The sequence below is a fragment of the Nanorana parkeri genome, unplaced genomic scaffold (assembly GCF_000935625.1).
Source record: "Nanorana parkeri isolate BGI_ZX_2015 unplaced genomic scaffold, ASM93562v1 scaffold38, whole genome shotgun sequence".
Taxonomy (NCBI): domain Eukaryota; kingdom Metazoa; phylum Chordata; class Amphibia; order Anura; family Dicroglossidae; genus Nanorana; species Nanorana parkeri.
Window position 1 is genome coordinate 117,425 of NW_017306306.1, and position 19,647 is coordinate 137,071.

Below are 19,647 nucleotides of genomic sequence, written 5' to 3' on the forward strand. Positions count from 1 at the left end.
CCAACGCATTTAGGCAGCTGAGCCTTGCCCCCTTCATCAGGGCTTGTGGTTTTAACCCATTAGTGGGAATCTGCATCCAGCATTCCATCTGTGGTTAACAGGCAAGCTCAGCAGCAGCATGTGGTCACTGCAGGTTTGTCTTTTTAACCACAAAAAGGAAAAGGAACCCTTCTGATCTGAGAGATCTGGAGCAGTTGGCGAAAGACAAATAATTCATGTAGAGAGGTGTAAGAAACTCATTGATGGAAAAAAATTACTGAAATCAATTGCTTCCTGTAACCAAGCTCCCAAATATTAATTGAGGGTGCCAATAATTTTGTCCAGTCCATTTTTTGAGTGTTTTTTCTTTCACTTTTCTGTGTCATAACAATACAAACAAAAAGAGACAAACATGAGAATGCCGAAACGTTTGTAATTGCAACAATTTTCTGCGCAATGTGCTGCATTATCTGACAGAAATGCAGGGGTGCCAATATTTTTGGCCATGAGTGTATATACAAGTTAAGTGTCGGACCATATTCAGCATATCCTGCCCAGGTTGCCAACTGGGTTTTCTTGTCTACGCTCTAGTACGTCTTCACTTCCTGAGGAATAACTTCTAGCAGTACTTGTAGTTTCAGCATCAACAAATCTAGGAAGTGGGGAAAAAAAAAAATACTCCATCAGCTGCAAACTTTGTCAGCTCAAGGTGTCTCTTGAAACAGCATGTTATGCCTTGACAATCATATTTTTTTTTTTATTGCGCAAATGCCAGAGCTTGCTTATTTTGGCTGTGGTTAAGTGCCAACTTGGAGTCAAAAGACATATAACCAGAACAGCACATCTTTCAATTCTGGCTTAAATGGCCTTCAAGAGAAGATTGGGAGGAAGCACTAGCAGATAACCAGTGCATAAAGAACTCAGTGACTGCACACAGTCATTGGTTGTTAGCATGACCATATGTGGTCAATGACATCACTGGGAATTCCCTGGCGGCTTTGTTTATAAAAAAAATATTCTCACTTTTGCTGGAGTACATTGTATAGCTACTCCGCTTCACCTGTATGTTTAAGTCATCCCACAAGCATGTTATTTAAAGGAATTGTGTATTTTGACCTTTTAGATGTGCCTGTGATGGGATACCCTGTTTGTCCACATAGAAAGACTAGGGACAGACCGGGTCGGATTAACTCTCTCTCTGCTGCCCCAAGTCCAGGTTCCTCAATGGGCCCCCCTCCTCCCAAAAAAACCCCAATGGAGAATAGGAACCAGATGGTGGGGGCAGCAGAGTTGGTTTAATTTTTTTTACATTTTTTTTTTCTTTTATTTTTTTTCCTTTTTTACATTCATACTTTTTATAATTTGGTTTTTATTTTTACTGCAATTTCTTATTTTACTTTTATTTTTTTAAATTATTTTTCACTTAGCAATAAAATTATCACATAGGAACTAACAAGCCCCTGGGGGATGGCATTTCGAGGTGACAGGTTCTCTTTATTGAATTTATTACCTCCAATACAGGAGTTCTAGTATAGCCGTGTACTGTGCTGACTCTACTGTGACAGCTGAGATGGGAAGGCTGCGAGTGCAGCTCTCCCGTCTCCGTGTTTACACGAAGCAGAGCGGAGCGCTAACTTTCTCCGCTCTGCTCCACGCTCTGCATCCTGCATGAATATGCTGTGGTCCTGGGTCCTCCAGGGAAGCGGGTAGGCTGAAAATCATGGTGAGAAGGGAGGCGGGGAGAGGCAGCCAGGTCAGGTGGGGGCAGACCATGGAGGGGTGGCGGTACGGAGCTGAAGGCATAGCACAAGTGCTCTTGGTGAGATCCCCGGGATCACTTGTACTAAAACACAGGCTTCCCCGCTCTACATTTAGCCCTGCTTGCTCAAAGCAGGGCTAAATGTAGATTTAAAAAAAAACAAAAAACTACAAGCCCGACGGCTGTATCGCCCCTCTACTCCCTACTGCCCTGAGGCCAGGGCTTGGTGGGAAATCTGACCCTGGGGCCAGACTGAGCGTCCTCTTTGTGATATATACAATGCTTCTAGATCTTTAACCCTCTGTTCACATCTAGTTTACAACTTATGAGATCTGCCAGCACATTACAGACATGGTTCATTATGTTAACATTAACCTGCGCCCTCCCCCCCATGCATTCCAGAGCAAAATTCCCTACAGAAAACAGCGTTTCTTTCAGAATGGAGCATCTATTGTGCAAGTAACAATTAAAAAAAAAAATGTACAAAGTTATTTAAATAACACGTAACAAATATAAAATAGGTGTAATCCTAATTTGGATACAGAAGTGGAAATACACTTTAAGTGAATTACTTACTGAAGGGAACTCTGCACCGCTGGGGCAATCTTTGCTTGTGGACAATGAGGTAATAGACGGGTAACCCGGTCAGAGTGATAAAACAACCGATACCTGTATTCACTGGATCCGAGTACAGAGACATTGACACAATGAACAGGCACATTGTGCTGAACACAATGGGAAAGATCAAGGGAACCTGGAAGAGAGAAGACTTTTGTGTCAGGGACAAGATCATCTTTTCATAAACTTATTTTTGTACTTTCATAATTTGAAGCGAAAAAGGAAGTGTGTTCAGTAATATAATAGTGTGTACACACACCCACTTCCTGACCCATCAAGGCATAGGCTCCACTAGAGCCCTGAAGGTATGCTGTGGTATCTGGCACCAAGCGACCCCCACACAGCCTCCTGAGACCTTGTTACAGCCCTGGCGAGACCCTACACAGCCCTGGTGAACAACAGAGTGTGTAGCTTCATATTATTCTAAATTGCTGTAACATGGATTACTGGGATTTGTAGTCCTCTATAGCTGATGGTATTCTGCATTGCTGTATAATGTTTTGTTGGGATTTGTAGTCCTCTATTGCTGGTGGTATTCTGCATTGCTGTATAATGTGTTGCTGGGATTTGTAGTCATCTATAGCTGATGGTATTCTGCATTGCTGTATAATGTTTTGTTGGGATTTGTAGTCCTCTATTGCTGATGGTATTCTGCATTGCTGTATAATGGATTGCTGGGATTTGTAGTCCTCTGTAGCTGAAGCCATTCTGCATTGCTGTATCATGGATTGCTGGGATTTGTAGTCCCTATACTGCTTGAAGTCAGTGGCAGAATGACCAGGGTTGCAGCTGCGACCTGGCTCTGGTGCTCCACCACTGTCCTAAAATCATTAGTCTGTATTGTTTTAGAAAAACTGTCACATGATGCAAAAAAAAAAAAGTTATAGGTAATTGGTACCGGTGAGCACTTGAGGAAAAGTATCGGCACTTGTACTTGTTCTGGGAAAATGGTATTGGTGCATCCCTGATTTGTAGAACACAACAAGTTTTTTGAAGTGTTGACTTGGCCTCCAAATCCTCCAGATCTCACTCCAATTAAGCATCTGTGGGATGTGCTGGAAAAACAAGTCTGATCCATGGAGGCCCCACCTCACAACTCACAGGACCTAAAGCATCTGGTACTGACAGCTTGGTACACTCTTGCGTAGAGGATTGTGGGGGACAGCACATGCTGTTGTTTAATCATACAGCCAATGACGTAAAGAGAATGTAAGGTCTTTGCCAGTATTTCATAAAGGACATCAGCTTGATGTGACTAAACTTATCAATGTTAAAGCTGAACTCCGGCCTTCAGTCTTATACTGTTGTACCGGCTCCTCTCCTGGATGGAACTCACATAATCAGATTTCACAGCACACTGTGAGCTTCTCTCTGTGTGCATTAGAAGCTGCAGCAAGTTAGATAAAACCCTTTCCATCTCCTGGTAGGAAAAGATTATGGGGTTGATTTATAAAACTTTCACTCAGCCACATGATGGGCAAATGCCGTTTGCGTGGCATTCCCACCATTAGATGGAGCAGAGGAGCAAAGAAAAATGCCAATGAACAGAAACTTTCTGTGGGCTGAGCAGGAAGTGGAGATAAGCTGTAAAAAATATTGGACTCCTGTTTACAATTTTAGAGAGGAATCACTTATACCAAACAACTACTATCGTCAGCTACAACAGTGGTTCTCAACCTGTGTAATTTCAGGACCCACATTTGTCCTTGATCATTAAGTCGCACTGCAATGGAACGCATGGCTTTGCAGTACCGCATGTTCCAGTGCGGGGGAGGTGCGTTTGGGGTGTCATTCAAATGAATGGCAACGCATCTCCTGCATCAGAATGCATACTAGGGGCAATTATGTGGTACAGTGCACAGGACTGTTCGATTAACGCATTGTACTAGTGTGACCGGGCCCTCAAACACACACACACACACACACACACACACTAAAAGAAAAAACAAATTACATTTTTTTGAAGATCCTCCCAGTCTCCCTACCTTACGAAAACTAGAGAGGATCCTCAGCCTGGGGTCCAGCGTGGGCTGCTGTGCTGTGATGGAGCTCCAGCCATACATGCATTGCTTGTACAGCTCCCTTGTGTGCCCTGCAGAGGTGCCGGGAGCCAGAACGTGACGTCACTCTGGTCCAGGCACCTCTACAGGGCACGTGAGGGAGCTGTAAGCAATGCATGTGTTGATGGAGCTGCCTTGTGGCCATACCTCCATCCCACCCCACCTCACCTCAAGTTGACACTCGGCGCCAGGCAGCATATTTTGAATGGCTGCTTGGCGCAAGAACTGCCAGTGCTGCGCTAGCGGGAGGCTGAGAAGACTCTCACCTAGAAAAGTGGAAGGCATGCGACGACCCACTGACCATGGGGTGGTGACCCACCAGTTGAGAACCAAGGAGCTACAAAATATATATTTTTTTCTTCCTGAGGGTTTACGTACACTATAAGCAGGGAGTTTGAATGAAGCTTAGTCCAATACACAGCCCCATCTAGTGGCTAATCTTCAAATCTCTATATTTAATGCAATACCAAAACTATGATAGATCACGCATTTAAAAATGTCAAAATCGTATAACAATTAAGTAAACACCACAATAATGACACAAAATAAGTGACATGGGAGATAGGACCTGAAATCGCCCCCCCTAAAATATTTGGAACTACATTTGTTTTCATCCTAATCATCAACACTCCATAGACCACATCTTATCACCTTAAACGGTCGGGGGAGTTCTGGGTATTTTCGGCGATGGAGAATCAGACCGATAGTTACCAATCCCATGAAAAGCCATCGAGAAAAGCTATAAAAGTTCAACAGGCCATAAATGTCACCAATTCCGATCATTAGGAAGACCAAGGGCATCTAGGGTAGAAGAACACGTGTTAGTGAAGCATTAGAGTTTTCCTTTCACTGCCACATACTAAAGTAAAAAGATGAAAGTAAGAACCATAACAGACCGGAAGTAGAAGCAAACTTACCATTAATAACAAAGCAGGAAGTGGCGTGTGCCTTCTAATATGGATCATGGAGAACAAAGGTGGCCAGTGACCTTCTCTGGAAGCAACAAACAGCATCCTAGATGAGATGGATAGATCACATTGGTGAGCTGCATTCCGTATACACCACCCCACAGACTATGAAGATGATACAACTTACACTACCTAGAAGAGGCGAAGATTCCCCCATTCAGAGCTCCGAAACACGACATTGCCACCAGTATGGAGATCACCCAGGAGCCTTGTTTCAGGGTGCGCTCAGCAAAGGACTTGCATGGTATGTTAAACAGGAAAAGAAGGCAGATGAGTTTAAGCTGACCTTTCAGTAACTTTACTAGTCTGCAGGAATAAAATACACAACAACAGAATCATTTTTCAGAAAAGCAGCCCCGGAGCTCCGGTCTGCTGCAGGCAGGGGGAAGCATTTCCTCAGTCTCCTCTCCTCCAGTAATCAGACTGCAACATTGTCATTTTGTAGCAAGTCCCAAGGTGAGCGGCTGCAGCAGTGACTGTGTCAGACATTTGTGAAAACAGCCAAGAACTGCGCAGGCACCAGGCTTTACATGATTAGGTCATCTCTGAGCTGGTATCTCAGTCCAGCAAATAGATGGTGACACTGGATGATGCCAAAACAAAGATGGCTCTGACTACTGTTGCACAGTTGTTGCTTTATTTGTAAGAAAGCTAAACAGATTTCGCTTCAATGCCCCCAAACACATGCAACCTGGGAGTATGCTTCCATCAGAGCAGGTCCAGATTAACATAGGGGCTACTAGAGCACAAGCTCCAGGCCCACCACTAAAAATAGGCCTGGCTGGCCCGGGTTGCCCCTGTATGTCAGATGGCAATCTGGGCCGGCCAAGCTCAACACAATCAGGCAGAAGCGGCATCGGCACTCTCATTAGGCGGCTGCTCGCTGGGTCCTTGGGCGGCCCCAGCTAGGAGCAAGTGGCCGCCTAATTAGAGAGCTGCCTCTGCTGCTTCCTGTCTGGCCAACTGACAGCACCAGACCCATGATGCTCTTAATCCAGCCCTGCATCAGAGGCTTCAAAGATAAGTGATTTCCGCCATGATCCCCTTTTAGTGCTACAGAGCAACCTATACAGTCTTCCCCTCCGGGACCACCCAGTCAATGTTTGCCTGATGAAGAGTACTGGGCCAAATGGTTTAGTATACTCAGCCGAAGGAAGTCAGCAGTGGAACCATACAGGTTCAGAGACTGGCCGTTAATTGTGTTGTCACCTGCAGAGTGTATCAAGGCCACCACAATGAGCAGGAATGCTGAGGATCTGAGCAAAACCTTGACACCATTCAAGTGCAACTGAAGCCAAACTTCTTTTTTTTTTTTTTTAAGTTTTGGACAGAGAGGGATTCGAACATCTGTCACATTTTATTGTTGTCTGTGTCCCCGTCAGGGAGAGTCACCCTCTCTATTGGTCCAGGTGACAGGAAAGGGGAAGAAAATCACACATTTTGGTTTGCACCAGAATAGGAATAGATTGGGAATCTTCCAATGGGGATAGTAGTTCTAGTGACCCTGCTGACCACCAGGGATTTCCCACACTTTGTAGGGATTTCCTCTCACTTCGTAGGGATTTCCCACACTTTGGAGGGATTTCCTCTCACTTCCTGTTGTGGCTATTGGACAGGAAGTGAGGGAAATCTCCCCAATGGCACACAATTGGCAAACGGACAGGGGTTATAGGCATCAGTCTATCCAAAATGTAAAAAGTACGTTTTGGCTTCAGTTCTAATTTAAGGCAACTAACTGTATCTACCCTAGCAATGTGCCATCGCAGGTTCGCTAACCTACCTCTGCAAAGGTAAAATCATTACTCACCATGGCGACGGCTTCGGACGTCAGCACTTCACTGGCAGTGAGGATAGTGTAGTAGGCCACATTGGTGAGAAGGTAGCAGACGGTGACTATGACCAGTGACACTATGACAGTTATGGGGATATTCCTGGAAAACACACCGGGGCTGCTCAGGCATTGCACATGGAGATGAATATTGCATTATACAAGTCGTCTTGGTGAATCATTATGTGTGATATCTTCTTGTAGAGACAAATATATATCAATAAGTAGAATCATTAGATAACTTCTATGCATCTACAGGCTTTGAATGTATCAGTTGTGTCCAAGGACAAAAGCTCAGCTTTCCATATTTATATCATACAGACATATTATAAAGTTCTTTACAGAGTACTGAGAACCGTCTTCATCAGTCCCTGCTATGGAGGAGCTTACAATCTAATGCCCCACACTACAGTCATGTGGAAATACGCTGGGGCTGGTTTGGGTGGCTGTCAATGAATGTATGGGGTGCACAGGGACAGTATGGATGTTGGAGGTAGAGCGGGTCCTTGTCTGGAGGGACCCCCTGTGGCTGCTTTACCCATGAAGGGATTCTGGTCCCCTCAAAGTCTGATAGTTGCATCAGTGAGTGATGAACACTAAGTGAAAGTTCTTGGAAACGCTTTAATTAGGAATTGTGTGCACAAAGATTTAACCTATACGTTTAGGGGTTAATCCTCATCTTGCAGCTTTAGCTCTGTGGTTTGTAGAGCCAGACTGGGGTGCCTTGGACAAAGCTGAGCTCTTTGTTCTCTGAACATTCTTAATAATAAAGCGATCAGAAGTTTCCTAGGATCGTTCGAATTGCATTGTGATTTTACTTAAAATGTATGAAAATTAAAAAAATAAAATTGGGGAAGAATGTACAATGTTTATGCAGATCGTGTCCCTGGTAGGAAGTGAACCTGAGACCACAGTTCTGCAAGGCAAGAGTGCTGACTACTGCTGTTTGGTCCCGCAAAGAGAAAGTAGCTGTACTATTGTCTACAGAATGCTCACACAGACACAACAGCCTCTACATTTCCCATACAGCAACAAGCAAAATGTATCAATGGATACTTCAAGAGCCAGTAGAGGTGGTAAATACTATACAGAGCTTGATTATGCCGCTGCCTGCCGTGTAATGGAACTAGATGTGCCAGTTTATTACACACACAAGAAAAAAGTAGACAACTTACCTCTCTGGGTTTACTATTACTTCAGTAACGAAAGTAACATAAAACCTGGAATTAAAATCAAACAAGAATCAGCTGACACGGGATAATGAATGGCTTCTGTGTCCACAGATTGTAAGGAAAACTCCATTTCCATAAAAACAACCTATTCTGTGCACGTTAAAACAAAATGCTCTTATCCTTTAGGCCCCTTTAAGGTGACATCACTGCTCCCTCCATCCCGGTGCAGGGAGGAATCCCCACAGAGTTCGGTCTGTCCCGGCCCACGTTGTTTGTTTTCATCCTGCGGTGAATGTCTTCTTCTCCCGGCCTCACCTGCGCAGTACAACCCCATTGACTTCTATGGGGATCATCCCCAGCCAGGAGCAGGAGATAGATGAGCCCCATAGAAGTCAATGGGAAAGTACTGTGCAGGTGAGGCCTGGAGAGGCAGAGGGGATATTAACAAACAACAGAGACTGGGCCGTCTGAACTCGGTAAGTATTCATCTATGCAGGAGGAGGGAGGGAGCAGTGAGGTCACCTTAAGGGTGGGTTCACACTTGGGCGATTTGCGGCCAACGAAACTTGCGGCAAACGCGCGTTTACGAGGGCTATCCAGCTGTATCCTAATGGATACGCGCGGAAAATACGCCCCAAAGAAGCTCCTGCCCTTCTTTGGGCGTAGGGTGTTTTTCAGTGCGTTCCTACATGCTGAAATACGACCAGGTGGGAACCATGCCCATAGAAAATAATGGGGTTTCACTTGCTGGGCGTTTTACAGCACGTCGATCAGCGCTGTATGTCTGCCCAGGTGTGAACCCGGCCTAAAGGAGTCTAAAGGAAAAGTGCACATTGTTTTAAAATGTAATATATTACAGCTTACGAGTCCATAGACGTGGTTGCTGCATTTGTTTTATTTATTTTGGGCTAAGAAGATTTTCAGCAAGTACAGAAAATACCTGTTCCTCTTGGCAGACATACAGTGTCCTTGTCACTTCCTGTCAGCTGAAAAGAAAGCTCAAACAACCTTATTTATATTGCGTAAACTACTAATCACTTCACATTCTAGTACCTCTATGACAAGTATGGCTACCCATATACAATGGAGAAGTAAGTGTAGCCATAAAGGGACAGAAAGTGTGTTATCTGCAGGATCACCAGGTGAAAATTAAGAAATAAAGCCTGAAAAAAAGAAAACTAATGCAACCACCACCTCTAAGGACTCGTAAGCTGCAATATATTACATTTTTGTTTTGGTGTTTGCATAAGCTTGACTTAAAGGAGAACTATGGGGTTAAGGCTTTTCCCCATAGTTCTCCTTAGGGTAACGGGAGGACACAAACTAGTGTCCTCCCGTCACCCTAGGCTCAGTATACCGCGAGCTGTAGCTCGCGGTATACTGAGACGCAGCAGTATACCGCGAGCTGCTGCTCGCGGTATACTGAGAAGCCGCAGCTGAAGCGGATCCGGACAATTATGTCTGTATCCGCCCAGCTGCGTGACTGACAGCTGGCTCTGCCTATCTAGAGGCAGAATCAGCTGTACCCGCCCCCTCCCGTTCCGCCAGTCAGTGCTGGAGGATCGGAGCGGGGAGGGGGGAATCCAGCCCCTCCCCTGTCACGGCAGAGAGCCGTGACAGGATCGAGAGGTGAGTGAACGCCAGTATATATGTTCGCTCACCTCCCGATCTACTGAGCCGACCTGTGACAGTCTCATTGTCACAGGTCAGCTAGAACTATGAGGTGAGTGAAAAGCACTCACCTCATAGTTCTCCTTTAAGAAAGTCAAATCAATGTACCTTACTTGGGGTACTGAGCAGGTAGGCTGTGCTCCCTCTTTGCAAGGTTGGATTGTACCTTGAAGAGACCTTAGATTCCAAGCATCCAGACACCAGTGACATCACTCATTAAAATCAACTTTATTAAATTCCAGCTGTAGTGCACAGTCCCACCTCTGGTCCGCCGCACAGTCCCACCTCTGGTCCACGCACAGTCCCACCTCTGGTCCGCCGCACAGTCCCACCTCTGGTCCACGCACAGTCCCACCTCTGGTCCGCCGCACAGTCCCACCTCTGGTCCACGCACAGTCCCACCTCTGGTCCGCCGCACAGTCCCACCTCTGGTCCGCATTAGAGTGGCATGGACCAGAGGTGGGACTGTGCGGCACATTTGGAGTTCAATACATTTGATTTTACTGAGTGACATCATTGGCATGTAGCTGTTTGGGATCTTGAGACTCTGTTATTTTGCTTGACAGCTGGAAGCCGGGAGGGAGCAGGGTCTGTCACAGTTTAGTTAAAGAGTCCTTGTCACTATTTTGAAATCCCAAACCAAATCTATTTCTGCACAGAAAAGGGTTAATATTTACCACCCTGGCCGCCAATACCCGCTGTCTTTAGGAGGGGAACACATGACAACAGGTATTTTATCTTGTGTCACTTCAACACAGAAGTGTGAATGGGCCCCAAACATTTTCAGTGCCACCATTGCCCCTTGCAGTTGATGCACCCACAGCATAGGTGTAGGTACATGTTCTACAGGGGCGACATAGGGAGCAGGACACACCATGGCTGTCTATTGTGGGACTGTCGTTTCTGCTGGTCCCCTGTTTAGCTAATCTCAAGAAGGAGGACCAGCATTAGGATGTCAGCCCTCTGAATATTTTAGACCTCATTCTGATTAATAAGCTGTACGTGTGGGGCAGTACCTAGCGGGAGGGTGACAACACTGCTTCTCTTTAGGGAACTGTATGGGAAGCGCTGTCACCTTTACACTGGAAGTGGAAAGACAAGCTGTGCATGGCAGGATCAACAGATTGAAAGAAGACAAAGTAAAGCCAAGTTCACACTTATGTGTTGCGGTAACACATGGGAAAATGCAGTTTTCAACTCGCATTACAGCAGTGCACGGGAACACACATACGTTGCAGTGACACCCCAATACTCTAAAGTAGCGACCTGCTATGTGTAAATTGGGTGTAAGGGGAAGATTTACCTAAAGAATAGGCAACATGAAACAAGTCCCAGATAAGGGAACATTTAATGAGTTTGAAAATGTTTAGAACGGGGGTAGGCAAACTCCGGCCCACCAGCTGAGGCGATAATACAAATCCCAACATGTCATGGCTGTGAGAATCTTGCAATGCCTCATGGGATTTGTAGTTCCACAACAGCTTGAGGGCAGGAGTTGGCCCTTTTCCTGGCTTAGAATAAGTGTATGTTTTAGGACAACTTACCAGCCTCCAAATGCAAACATCCCCGAATAAAAGGCCAGGGGTAACTTATCCAGAGCCAGGGAGGAGGTATCAAACACATCTTGGAAGTTATCTGTGTGTCCTGGCAGTATGAGATGAAACATGGAGACGGAGAGCTCAATCCATCATGAAAACTAGACTTGTTTTATATCAAGTCATTTTTATTGAACAATTTTCTGAGAACAAAGTACATTGACAAGGCTTAGCAAGATAAACATAATCAAAATACAGTTGTGATAATAAAAAAAAGAGGCAGAGGGAGAAGGGGGGTAGTAGGGAAACAACAGAGGCAGAGGGGGGTTTTGAGCTCACTCCATGGAAAACTATGGCCATAGTGGCGGGGAAAGTGGGTGTGGAGCCTGAGGGGCAATAAGTCTTAGCGGCAGAGGGGGGTTTTGAGCTCACTCCATGGAAAACTATGGCCATAGTGGCGGGGAAAGTGGGTGTGGAGCCTGAGGGGCAATAAGTCTTAGCGGCAGAGGGGGGTTTTGAGCTCACTCCATGGAAAACTATGGCCATAGTGGCGGGGAAAGTGGGTGTGGAGCCTGAGGGGCAATAAGTCTTAGCGGCAGAGGGGGGTTTTGAGCTCACTCCATGGAAAACTATGGCCATAGTGGCGGGGAAAGTGGGTGTGGAGCCCGAGGGGCAATAAGTCTTAGCGGCAGAGGAGGTTTTTGAGCTCACTCCATGGAAAACTATGGCCATAGTGGCGGGGAAAGTGGGTGTGGAGCCCGAGGGGCAATAAGTCTTAGCGGCAGAGGAGGTTTTTGAGCTCACTCCATGGAAAACTATGGCCATAGTGGCGGGGAAAGTGGGTGTGGAGCCCGAGGGGCAATAAGTCTTAGCGGCAGAGGAGGTTTTTGAGCTCACTCCATGGAAAACTATAGTAAGGACCAACTATGCAAGGACATGGAAGGGGGGTATAGAGAAGAGAGAGCAGAAAATAAAGGAATTGTGGTAGGATATAAAAGTAAATAAAGAGTAAAAGGATGTAGAGAGAAAAAGGGTTGAAAAAGACAAGATAGAACATCGAAAATAGAACACTAGGACCGTAGGGAGCGAGATCTTTGAATCAAGGACCTTAATCACATATGAAATTATATACATTTATATGAGTTTATAGGAAATTGATAAGTGCAAATAATAATTTTAGCTGGTATCACAGGGATCCCTCTACGGGGGAGCACCCCCCCTGAAATGATGGCAGATTGAAAGAAGCTAACCTGCTTCCCTTGCTATCTGCTGTTTTTTTTAGTATTCCGACAGCTGCTGCCGTTAGAATAAAAAAAAAAAAAACGGCATAGGAATGAATAGCTAGATTGCTATTGGCTATTTCAGTTTGAAATAGCCAATAGAAAGCTGGCTATTGCACCCACCCTCTACTGCTGTCAGTGAACAGAGGAGGACCTGATGGAGAACTTCAGGTCCACCTCTGCTGATTGATAGCAGAGGGCAGGTGCAATAGCTAGTCTGCTATTGGCTATTGCAAATTGAAATTGTCAATAGCAATCTAGCTATTCATTCCTATGCCGTTTTTTGTTTTTGTTTTCTGACTGACGGCGGACAGCGGCCCCGATGTCAAGAAAAAAGAAAAAAAAACAACAACAGACAGCAGGGAAAGGGTTACTCTGCTAGATCGCGCAGAGTAAACCTTTCCGGGAGAAAATGTTTCTCCCGGGTGTCCAGGAGCCGCTATCTAATAGTGGGAGACCCCGGGAGCGTCCGGGAGAGTTGAGATGTCTGGTAGCATTCACATTGTGTGTTCAGGTACATTCGGTTTATCTGTGATCAGGGAAAATAGAATTCTGTCCGTCCAGGAGCAGATTAGATTCCCTAACCACATCTAAACAGATGTAAACGCACGTACATTTACACGCAGGATAAAGTGATCCAGGAGGTTCATATTTCATAATATGTAAATCACAAAGCAATAGTGATATGGGGCCTTTAAGGTGTCACATCTATCAAACACAAACGCAGGAGGCCGTGTGGATGGGGGCTGAGTAGCTGTACCGCAGGTGTCAAAGACCAGCTTTTACTTGATCACTGAAGTCACAATAATTCATGTACAGAACAGATAATAACGGTCACCCCATTCTACCTACCTGCGCCTAACGCCATCATTCCGGGCACTATGATGAGTACAATAGCCACTAACTTCAGTACGGTGAACACAGTCTGGAGATTTGCTGACCAGCTCACACTCCAACAGTTCAGTGCGATGAGAAACGCTACATGGATATAAGGAGGTTGCATCAGAAAATGCGTACTGTATACGAGCAGCGTTGCCACCCTAGGACAGAACTACAAAACACATTCTCCTCTACTCTCCTTCACAACATGGGGAGGTATTGTGTAGTCCACAGAGATATCTGGGAACAATGTAACTGATAAAGAGGGACGAGAACACAGAAAGTTACCAGCTTTTGGCAGGATCAACAGGTATATTTTTTACTTCTTGGACAGATATAACAAAACGCTTTTTACTATATAAATAAGAGAAGTTAATTGTTACGGATTACATTTACATTTACGTCTAACTCCTTCTTTGAGTCAAATTTTACAGCTACAGCACAAAATACCACCAATGATATGAGTCAGCATGTTGGCATTACCAAATAGTTTCTGACTTTGACTACAAAAGTCTTTCTGGCCAGTGATACAAAAAGGCTCCAACGTTACCCGAATGCAGGGCTTGGTAACTCCTGGCCTCCAGCTGTTGCGGAACTACAAGTCCCATGAGCCAATGCAAGTGTGACAGTTACAGGCAGGACTCCCAGAGGCAGAGGCATGTTGGGATTTGTAGTTAAAGCAAAGCTGGCAGGCCGGAGTTTCCCAGCCCTGCCCTAAAGCCTAGGCAAGGGACCACATGACACATCTCTGGCTACCAGGAGCATTGTGGATGTTTCATATCATAAGAGATAACAGAAATACTGTCTAGTAGATCTGCAGCAACGTTGGATCAGAACACGTGAAGCTGTACACGTGTATGTAATAAGCGATACTATAAGAGCCCCATTGTGTGCTGCACCAATATTTATAAAACACGTGGCTTACCAATGCCAATGGCGCTGATGAGTTTCACCACCAAGGCTGGGGTGTGGCAGGGGACGAACAGCGGTTCTATCAGGTACTGTCCAAACGCCAGACAGACCATGGCGATATTTGCCGGCCTAGAAACACACATCAGAATTATTCATATATGGAACTGCAAGACATGACTCTAATAGGCTGAAATGATCTAAATGTCTGAAAGAAGAACTGTCTGTGTCACCTATGGAAACCAATTTCCTGACTTCCGGTTCCGGCGCCTGATGTAGCGGTCACAAGGAACAGAGCACCCGCACGGCCAGGGCTATATATCATATAAAACCTTACCACAGCATACCGAAGATACCCTGTTGATCTCGTCGGTATAGACACCATACTTGCCGGCTTTCATGGATAAATTCCTGGCGAAACGGACCTTGAGGCAGAGGCACCCCGACACGTGGCAAACGGCTGCAACCCTCCTCTAAGATGGCCACAATATCTGATCGCCCGGGCATCAGTGCCTCATCGGATGATGACATGCCTATGCCGTCCGAACATGGCCTGATAGCAGCCGAAGTGGCTAAGCTTCTGCGGCCCACTATCCAAGACGCGGTGCACAAAGCGGTCTCCAAAGTCATACAATCCTTACGCCATGACCTCCTGAACCAGGCCCAGAGAATCTCTGAGGCGGAACAACGCATTGTGTTGCTGGAAGAGGGAACCGAGTCCTCCTCTCAGCTAAACTCTGCTCACCGTCACATACAACATCTCCTGGATCGAGTGGACGACCTAGAAAACCGGTCCCGGCGCAATAACCCGAGGATCATCGGCCTCCCAAAGTCCTATCGCCCCCCGATGCTGCCAACTATCTGCGCATATAATATCCCGGATCTACTTGGCCTCCCTGCTTCCTGCAAGGTTGAGCGGGCACATCGAGTGGGCCCCCTGAACTCCGAACGCAAAACTCCTAGGCCGGTCATTGTACGCTTCCTACACTATAATGACCGCCTGGCAGTCCTTCAAGCCTTCCGTGCCAAGAAAGAACTCCACCTGGAAGAAAGTCGCCTTCTCATCTTTGCAGATTACTCGGCCGAAGTCACGAAAAAGCGGAAGGCATTCGGCAAGGCCTGCTCACTTCTATATCAACAGAAGATCCGATTTACATTAGCCTAGCCGGCTAATCTTCGCTTTCAATCTACAGACGGAATACAACGCTCGTTCCATGACCCTGCTTTCTGGATCGCATGGCGAACACGGCATCATCCGCAGAAGGTATCCGCTCTCCCCGGCCTATGCGTCCGGCCACCCCTGCTAGAAAGGCTTCGATTCGCCTCCCGATGACCCCTACAGATTCCCCTTGATCTTACCTCCTGCTCTTGCTCGATGCTGGAGGCTTCCGGCACTGCTTCAACCACCTCTCTGCTTTCTTGCATACCAGCGTTGACTGGGCCCCGACCCCCCTGCCCTCCCGAGGCCTATGCTGCGGATCAGATGCCTCGTTTGGGTCATTATCCAGGGGCCTAACCGCTGCGCATGTAAGTACCACTAGCTCCGTTTCACCAACAAATGCACGCCCATGGCCCCCTATCATCCTCCAGATGGGACGCGTGGTACGCAGATATTGATCACATTGATACGGGTTTCTTTATTTCCTATCGGTTTTGGATTTTCTTTTCTACATGGACCCTTTTTTATACACATCCCTGCTGGGCCCCCAATGCCCAATTGTTAAGGCTGTATACCCTGGCCTAGCGGAACAAGCTCTGCTACGCTCTCAAGGAAGAAAGCAAAGTCACGTACTGAACGTTCCTTGTTTTTCTTTTTCGAACTGTTCGGCCCTGTTGGCCCGAAGTTGGTTAAACCTACGCTCCATGGGGGAACACGGGAAGGTACCTGTACCTGGCTCATCATACTCCTCTTACTCCTGCTAAACTTCCCTCTCAACGAATATTCTTGCTATACTTTTGTCCAAACACTGCTAAATGCTTCATTAATCTGTGCAAATGTATCCTTGATAAGTGATATGCTTTATATGGCTATTTGTGCCCCTATACTGATAGAAATGTCTACTTTTTCTCTGACCATTTGTGTGTCCTCATGTCTCAGAGCATCTGAGTGATCTCCTGGAATGCCAACGGCCTACGCTCCCCAGCTAAGCATATGATGTTACTCCGCCAACTCCAAAAATTCAAACCAGATGTAGTCCTTCTGCAAGAGACCCATCTTCCATAGGCAGATGTGGATCGCTTGCGCAAACTGTGGGTAGGTGAGGTTGTGAGCTCTCCTGCTGTGGGGAGGAAGGCTGGGGTAGCCTTATTATTCCATAAATCTCTTGACTATAACATAGTGCAGACTGATAGAGACTCTGAGGGCCGTAAACTATTTGTAAAAAGCAATGTCCACAACAAGCTCCTCTCACTGTATAATTTTCATTTCCCTAACTCACCTACGGCCGCATATTTCCAGGAGATCACTTCATGGATCCTTCGTGACGTCAACCCTCACAAGCTAATGGGAGGTGATTTTAACTCAGTCATGGTGTTAGGTGAGGACAGATAGGGAGCGACCAAGAGAATGTCAGATTTGACTCCCCCTCCGCCCACACCTCTGTTCCAACTGTCAAAGGCGGTAAATCTTGTGGATGTTTGGAGGATTTGCAACCCCCTCGAGAGGGAATATACACATTTCTCAAACATGCACAAATCCTTCGCCAGACTGGATTATTTTTTGGCATCGGACACAGTAGACACATTGATTGACGATGTACGCCTATTGCCTATAGCCATATCAGACCAAGCCCCAATCCTAATACAAATGCATTCCTCTTTGCCAAGAGGGGGTGCATTTCTATGGCGATTCCCCTCCCATCTCTACAATGATGCCTCTTTTAGGTCTATGTTGATAGAGGCCTGGCAGGAATATCAGTCGTTTAACAATGAACATGCTGACAACCCAAATCTTTTCTGGGAGATGGCAAAGTTCTCAGGGGTAAAATTATGTCCTACGTTGGTGCCAAAAAAAAACATGCTAAAGCCCAATTCCGTGAGGCCAGCCTCTCTTTACGCCAAGCCCAACTAAATTATTTGACATGCCCCTCCTTGGGGAACAGCGACCTCTGGTGGAAGGCTAAACAAAATTTTGAATGGTGGACTGCTCAACAACAAGCTTTTTATCAGTCCCATTCAAAATTACATTTTCAGAAATTCTGGAATAAACCAGGTAAATGAATGGCGAATCTGAGGAAACCACGATTCCTTAAATCACGCATACCCTCCCTACGTTCAGAGTCAGGAGACCTCTTCACTGACCCTAAACAAATTAACGCCACTCTGGAAAGGTCTTATGCCAAGCTGTACTCAACTTCTCTAGCCGATACAGACTTGGGTGATCTATTTCTGAACTCTATGCCTCTCCCAACAATATCAGAGGCAGGTCACTAGACGAAATTTTGAGTGCCCTTAAATCCACGGTTAATGGCAAGTTCCCAGGCTTAGACAGATACACTAACGAACTCTATAAGATACTGCGAGAGCAGGTAGCGCCTACCCTTCATGGGGTTTTCAATACCATATGGCAGGGCGGTGCATACTTAAACACAGGTCAAGAGGCTTACATTAAAGTGATCCCCAAAAAAGGCAGACACCCCACGCTTCCGGACTCTTACCGCCCGATCTCTCTCATAAACACGGATGCCAAGCTACTGTCCAAAATCATTGCGGACAGACTTGCCTGGATTTTGCCACAACTGATATCCCCTGCCCAGGTTGGCTTTGTTAAGGGGCGTTCAGCCGTGGCCAACATCCGCAAATTACTGACAACGTTGGAATACGCTAAAAGCCACCCAGCCTCCCCTCTGGTTTTGATCTCAATTGATGCCAAGAAGGTTTTTGATAGCATCCAGTCCTCCTGGCTCCTTAGAGTCCTGGAGAAGATGGGGTTCTCGGGACAATTTCAGTCCTTTATCACAGCGCTCTATGCATCCCCACGTGGTCGAGTAATTACCCCTGGATATATCTCACCAAGCTTTTGCTGAATAAGGGCACCAGACAGGGATGTCCCCTATCCCCCCTACTGTTCAATATCTCTTTAGAACCATTGCCACTATATTTTCAAAACACAACAGAACTCTTTGGAATCCCCTTCATCACCCAACAATTTAAAATTATGCTTTTTGCAGATTATATTATCCTATTCTTCTCCAAACCCTCTCAAGACCTTCCCCTGATCCAAGATGTTTTCGCTCATTTTCAAAAATTCTCTGGCCTAACCATCAACATATCTAAATCAGAAGTCTTTCCACTCACCCCATCTGCCACTATCTCCCTACTACCCCTTAAAACAGCAGCATTCATCTTATCAAAGTGATTCCCTTTGCCAGACTTTTATATCCTCTACAGACGCTTCCTATTTTGCTGAAGCACAAGGATGTGACTACTATTAATAAGGCATTCCTGAATTTCATCTGGCAAGGGAAGAAAGCGAGAATTTCCCTTAAAAAACGTAACCTGCCCAAGAACAAAGGAGACATGGCCTTTCCAAACATCAGACTTTACAAATTAAGCTGCCTCCTCCGCCACTCCTTAGATTGGACTTGTTCTCCCTCACACTATACCAACTTCCTTTTAGAGACAGAGATGGTTCATCCCTGGAGGCTCCCATCCCTTCTTCATTGCCCTTTTTCTGCCTTACCTCCCCCTATTCGCTCCAACATACTCATTCGAGACACCATCATTGCTTGGAGGGAAACGCACAAATTGCTGAGAATGAACCCTTACTTCTCCAAACATTTACCGCTCAAGGGAAATCCCTCCTTTCCGCAGGGAGAAGACTATGATGTCTTCACTCAATGGGAAACAAAGGTAATATCCCGCTTCACTGATTTTATAAACACGGCGGGCAATAAGCTACTTACGTTCCCTGAATTTCAATCTCTATATCATGTTCCCGGAAAGGACTTCCTGTACTTCCTGCAAACCATTGCAGTGGCGGAACTAGGG

At 46.0% G+C, this 19,647-nt stretch overlaps 1 protein-coding gene across 1 annotated transcript in view; it reads right to left on the bottom strand.

Moving 5' to 3' along the window:
- Positions 1–566: 566 nt before the first annotated feature.
- LOC108798652 (cystine/glutamate transporter-like) overlaps positions 567–19,647 on the bottom strand; it is a 27,636-nt gene continuing 8,555 nt past the window's right edge. The window contains exons 3-12 of the mRNA XM_018570423.1: positions 14,675–14,790; positions 13,723–13,848; positions 11,600–11,699; positions 8,388–8,432; positions 7,192–7,315; positions 5,517–5,620; positions 5,334–5,430; positions 5,068–5,217; positions 2,315–2,492; positions 567–631 (exon numbers count right to left, since the gene is read on the bottom strand). Of these exons, the coding sequence (XP_018425925.1) occupies positions 567–631; positions 2,315–2,492; positions 5,068–5,217; positions 5,334–5,430; positions 5,517–5,620; positions 7,192–7,315; positions 8,388–8,432; positions 11,600–11,699; positions 13,723–13,848; positions 14,675–14,790 (1,105 nt within the window). The remainder of the gene's footprint in view (positions 632–2,314; positions 2,493–5,067; positions 5,218–5,333; positions 5,431–5,516; positions 5,621–7,191; positions 7,316–8,387; positions 8,433–11,599; positions 11,700–13,722; positions 13,849–14,674; positions 14,791–19,647) is intronic.